This window comes from Octodon degus, unplaced genomic scaffold, assembly GCF_000260255.1.
Source record: "Octodon degus isolate 3935 unplaced genomic scaffold, OctDeg1.0 scaffold00166, whole genome shotgun sequence".
Taxonomy (NCBI): Eukaryota; Metazoa; Chordata; class Mammalia; order Rodentia; family Octodontidae; genus Octodon; species Octodon degus.
In genome coordinates, this window is record NW_004524742.1 from 5,856,986 (window position 1) to 5,862,482 (window position 5,497).

Sequence of the window (5,497 nt, forward strand, 5' to 3'; positions counted from 1 at the left end):
AGAGAGAGAGAGAGAGAGGTGTGTGTGGCCAGCTCAGCCCACCAGGGGGCGGGCTGGCTGGCATGTGGTGCTGGGGGATTGAACCGTGGTCCCTGTGCTTCGCTGAACTTGTTCTAAGTAGGTGCTTTAGACCACTGAGCCATCTCTCCAGCCCCTATAATCCTATGTAAAAAAAAAAAAAAAAAGAAAAGAAGGAAGGAAGAAAGGATAAAAGGGAAGCAAGCAACAAAGAAAAGATCTGGAAAACAATTTAAAGTTCAAAAAATGTGGGCTTAGTGAAAAAAAAGAAAAAAAGAGAAGATCATGATCCACAAGGTGACAGGCAAGTGCACAGGTATCTGTGCAGAGATGTGTGGCTGAAGGGTCTGGTCTCTCTTGCTTGATGGCACCCCAGCTTCTTCCTGCAGCTGGTACACATGCCCTTTCCCCCATATCTCACTAGTCACCAGTGCGTAATTATCTCTTCCTTTCAGCCCCTTGCCTTCTATCTATCTTGTGTCCACTCATTGCTGAGGCTGTTGACAAACTCATGTGCACAGACAGCTTCAAAGTTGGATAGCTCTCGGCCTTGTGCCTGGTCTATACTCAAAGGTGTTTCCCTACTGCACTCCCTGCCTGGTTTGAAACGGGGTTTGGGAGTGTTATTCATTTATAATCCTCAGGTTCAGAAAAAGAAAATGGAGTGGTTAAATAAATTATAGAATACATACATAGTGATGATGGTAAGAAAAGGCATGAGTAATCTTCAGCTCCAATTCCCCTCACCTTCAACAGCCAAAAAGGCAAAAACATAAGTCAAAATTGTGTTATTCAAAACATCTACAGGGCCGGCCAGATAGTTCAGCAGACTACAGTGCCTGCTTAGGCAGACGCAGGGACCAAGGTTCAATCCCCCAGTGTGCTGTGCCGGCCCCTCCCCTGGGGCGAGCTGAGGCAGCAACTGAGACTGGGCGTGGCAGCTCAAGCCTGTAATCCCAGCACTTGGGAGGCTGAAAACAGGAGGATCACTAATGTATCCCTCTTGCAACAAGACTATCACCATAAACTATCAAATTTCAATCAACTTTTCTACATACAGTAACTGTATTAAGACCATGAATGATATTAAAAACTGTTAACAGAAATTAAATGAAAAGGTCAGGTTATAAAATATTGTGTTTTAGGTTAAGAAGCATTGTTACCATGTTATAACCATAAAAAAGAAAGCTTATTTTCAATAAACATATTAATAATATATGAACATTAAAAATAAATGCTTTTCAGCAGGTGTGGTGGTGAACATCTATAGTCCCAGCACTCTGTAATCTCAGCACTTGGAAGGCTGAGGCGGGAAATAAATCACTGCCAGTTCTAGGCCAGCCTGGGCTACCAAGTGAGTTCAAGGCTCGCCAGAACTGCTGAGCTGGACCCTGTCTCAAAAAAGACCAAAACAAACTTTTCGAGAGAACTGCAAAGGGAAAGTCAAATGAACAATTAAGGCCAGATTTCCAAAGCTTAGGGAGTTTTATCATTACAAAATCATTAATTAGGGTAAATGCTAAAGACTGTCCTAGTGCCAGATTTTCAATGCCAAACATCCTGAAAATACCAATGGTAGATTTGTGGCTTTTATTTATTTTCTGGTGCAGGCCATCAAACTCAGGATCTTACACTTGCCAGGCAGGTGCTTGTGCCACTGAACTACATTCCCGGCCCTTTGTCATTTTCATTAACCTGAGACTGAACTGTGCAAGTGGGCATTTGGCTAATCTGAACAAATCTGCACACCAAGTTTAACGTTCACATTTAAGTGGTCTACACCACTTGCTGGTGGGCAAGCCAGTCAAAACCAAATTGTCCTTTCATATTTTCTTTCATTTTATTATTTCACTTTCCAAGCACTGGCAGAAAGACTTAAAATTTCATAATTGTGCCTAGACATATGAAAAGCAGGCTGCTGCCAAAATGGATAGTAAAAAAATATATCCTTTCTTTTAAAAAAGACAGAAACCCCATCTCTAGTAATGACTAGGAACAAAAAAAGTGTAAACAATGTAGAACATAGTTTCACGTAAGTAACAAATGTGATTTTGCAAATCCCTCGACGAAGTTTGGTGTAAAAAGAACAACAATTCCAACCCCAGGACCAAAAAAAAAAAAAAAAAAAAAAAAAAAAAGAAAAAAAAAAAAGCCAAATCTCCTGTCTTAGACAAAGAAGAAACATAAAAACAAATGGAAGAGGCTCAAGTGATTGGTGAGCACAACATAGCCAAGAATTTCATTTGATAACAGGAACATAGGAAAAAAAAAAAAAAAAAAAAAAAAAGTGCTTTGATTAGGGACTTCAGGGCACGTTAATTTTAGAAACAGTAACATTAGCCTTCCCCGTCTGCGTCATTACTGCAAGCCCTTTGGGCTTTGAGGATTCCCACATGTTTAACATCTTTCTACACAACACGCAGCTACCAAAGGGCTCAAATGAAGGTAAAAAGCGACAAGATTATAAAGAAACCAAGGCAAGCTACAACGGCCGCCAGGGCTCAAGAGTGGTTGGCACCACACGGGGGTCAACATGGTGTCGAAAATAACGGAACCCAGAGCTTGAGCCTTGGGGCGCGTGTCTGTCATTCTTATTTCTAAGACTCGGGCTGAGAAGAGTCCCACTGCGCCCAAGGTCTCCAAATCCAGACCTTTACCGCACCTGCCCCTGACTCCGCCAGCCGCGCTGCCCCTTCTGACACTTAACCCTCCTACTGAAACTCACTCCGACCTCCATCCCAACCGCTCTCCTGCTGCCCTGAGGATGCTCACTTAAGAAAGCCGACGTGCTCTTCTCCGTCTACAAGCACTCGGGCCGCGGAGATCCAGTCCTGAGGCTTCACCCCTGGAACAACCGCACGCCCCTCAATCTTGAAACGATCTCCCAGGCCGACCCCACTCCCTCCCGATCCCTCAGCAGCAGCCCCGGGCACCTCCGAGCTCTGGGCATCCCCTGATAGCAGCAGCAACAGCAGGCCGGCAAAGAAGCCCCACTGAGCGCCCGCCATGACAGCAGCACTCGGCAGTCAGGACCGAAGCTCCGGAAACCCGCCCCATCTCCCAGGGGCCGCTGCAGCCGGCGGCAGCCAATGGCGTCATCACAATGCGCCCAATCCAGCCTCGAGCTGCGGGGTCCAATCAGCCTCGGCCAATCGATCAACGAAGCGGAAGTGGAGCGGAAGTAATGCCTGAAGCTTCCGTAGTTCTGGATTGGAAGGAGGAGAAAAAAGTGCGTGTGTACTGCGGGTGAAATGCCAGCACACAACGTGAAGGCGGCGAAGTGTGCATTCCTGTGGTAGCCGCAGAGCCGAAGACGTTATGGAGTAAAGGGCAATAAGACCACAAGGGCCGAGAATCTGAAGTAGTGTCTTCAAAAGAAACGGCTCCATAAGAAAATAGGTCCAGCACAAAAGGAGTGTCTAAAGACTTCCCTAGCAAGGCGTCGTGGCGCACTGCTGTGATCCCAGCGCTTCTGGAAAGCTGAGGCAGGGAGATAGTTCGATCCCAGCCTTGGAGACTTAGTGACTTGGGGAGACCCTGCTTCAAAATGAAGAAAAAAAAATTTAAAAGCTCGGGATGTAGCTCATTGCGAAGACCCTGGAAGAAAGGAGGGGGGCTTCCAGAGAAACTCCCAAAGATGTATGAGAGGACAAGACTCGCGTTTGTGAGATACCGTCTCTGCATAGAAAGTAGCTGAAAAAATACTGCTAACCAGGATTGCCTTGGTGAAACACAGCTGACTTTCCGTTGTTGTCAGTCAGCTTAAACTCAGGAAATGCAAAAGTAAAAAGTGGGACCTTAGGAATTCCAACGTGGGAGACATACGATCAGATAGCTGTGAATTGGTGTTTCAGAAGATGCACTGAAAGCTTAAATGGGAAAGCAGTAAAGGAGCCTTTATAGAAAACTTCTGTTAAAATCAAGAAAGAGTAGGTGCTGTGTGGCAGAGGCTGTGTAACCAATGGAAGGTAAAAGAGTGTATGTGTGTAGTAAAAATATCCGTAAAACCATAGGCCTGTAACTTCTTGGTAGCATCATGAGTCTCAAATGTAAGGCCATTTATTTCCATTCTAGAGCATAAAGGTACCTATCTTAATTACTTTCTCATCACTGAGACAGAATACCTGACTCAGGCAACTTAAAGGAGGTAGACTGGGCGTGGTAGTGTGGGCCTGTAATCCCAGCGCTTGGGAGGCTGAAAATAGGAGTATCACTATGAGTCTGTGTAGTGAGACCCTATACTAAATACGTTTTTTAAAAAAAGAAAGGAAGCTTTTTTTTGGCTGTTTGTAGTCCATCACTGACCAGCTCCAAGGCAAGAAGATATGCTTCAAGGATCTGTGCAGAGGAAAGCTGCTTAAGTTATAGGAGCCATGAAGGAGAGAGCAAGAGGAGGAGCTGGGGAGGGAGATACAGTCTACCAGGTCATGACCCTGGTGACCATCTCCCAACCAGACCCCACTTTCCAAAGCCCTGCCAGAGAACCCATGAGACAAGGGGGACATCCCAAATCTAAATCCTAGCAATACCTAAAGTTCACATTCGTAGGTGTTTGAATGGTGTGTAAGTCCTGTTATCTAATGGCTTACCCATTCCATGTATAAAAGCCTACTGGTGTTTTCATTGATTCTTCCCTTTATTTTGCAGCATTCATCCTGTTGTGAGTGCTTTACAATAAATATAACAGCACTGGAGAGGGATGCAGTTAATTTTGACTGCTGAAGCTATAGCTGACACCTCAGAAAGCAGATCAGCTGCCCGAATCCTTTCAGTTTTTTGATTGACAGGGAAGTGACTTGCCCAAGGTTTTTGTTAACTCTGAATATTGCTCTCTCCCCCACAGATGTCCATTGCAGGTGCTTGAGGGCAGTGCCTGCTTTTGCCCTGTGCACCATTAAGAGTCGCTTCTGGAGTACAGTACAAGACTCAAGTACAGGGCAAGAACAGAGATACTGGGGCCACCTCTATACTTCTGGCATCAGCACTTGCGACACTGGGGTACTATCCCTTGTTAATTGATTTTGTTTGCCAGATAAATCTTTTATTTGCAAGAAAACTAATAATCTAGGTTTAGGCACTGTGTGGGGAAAAGTTTATTTTCACCTTACCTGTTTTAAAATCTGTGTAGTTTTTGAGCCAATAATGTATTCAATGATTAGAAAGTAAAAATCAGGACTGAAAAATCTAAAGATTAGCCATAATTATATTTGGGCTGTGATGTACCTATTAAAAATGGGGCCCCTGTGAAGGCCATTAAAAACTACTTTTCCCAGGGCCACACCACACCTGTGGGTATTGTTATGGGTTAGTTTTTATTTTTGGCTTTTTTTTTTTGTATTTTAGGGAAGGGCCTATAGGGTGTTCAGGGTCTCACTACTAGATCAGACTCGTAGTGATCCACCTGTTTACAGCATCCCAAGTGCTGGGTTTACAGGCGTATGCCACCAGGCCCAGTCTCAATTGCTGTCTTAGCATGCCC

General features: G+C 44.7%; 1 protein-coding gene across 2 annotated transcripts in view; it reads right to left on the reverse strand.

The window, feature by feature from the left end:
- Emc7 (ER membrane protein complex subunit 7) overlaps window positions 1–3,118 on the reverse strand; it is a 30,130-nt gene extending 27,012 nt beyond the window's left edge. Inside the window, exon 1 of one of the 2 annotated variants that reach the window (XM_004643127.1) lies at window positions 2,791–3,118. In XM_004643127.1, coding sequence (XP_004643184.1) covers window positions 2,791–3,026 — 236 coding nt within the window. In that variant the 5' untranslated portion in view covers window positions 3,027–3,118. The remainder of the gene's footprint in view (window positions 1–2,790) is intronic. The other variant, XM_023703239.1, reaches the window with a different exon arrangement.
- Window positions 3,119–5,497: the final 2,379 nt, after the last annotated feature.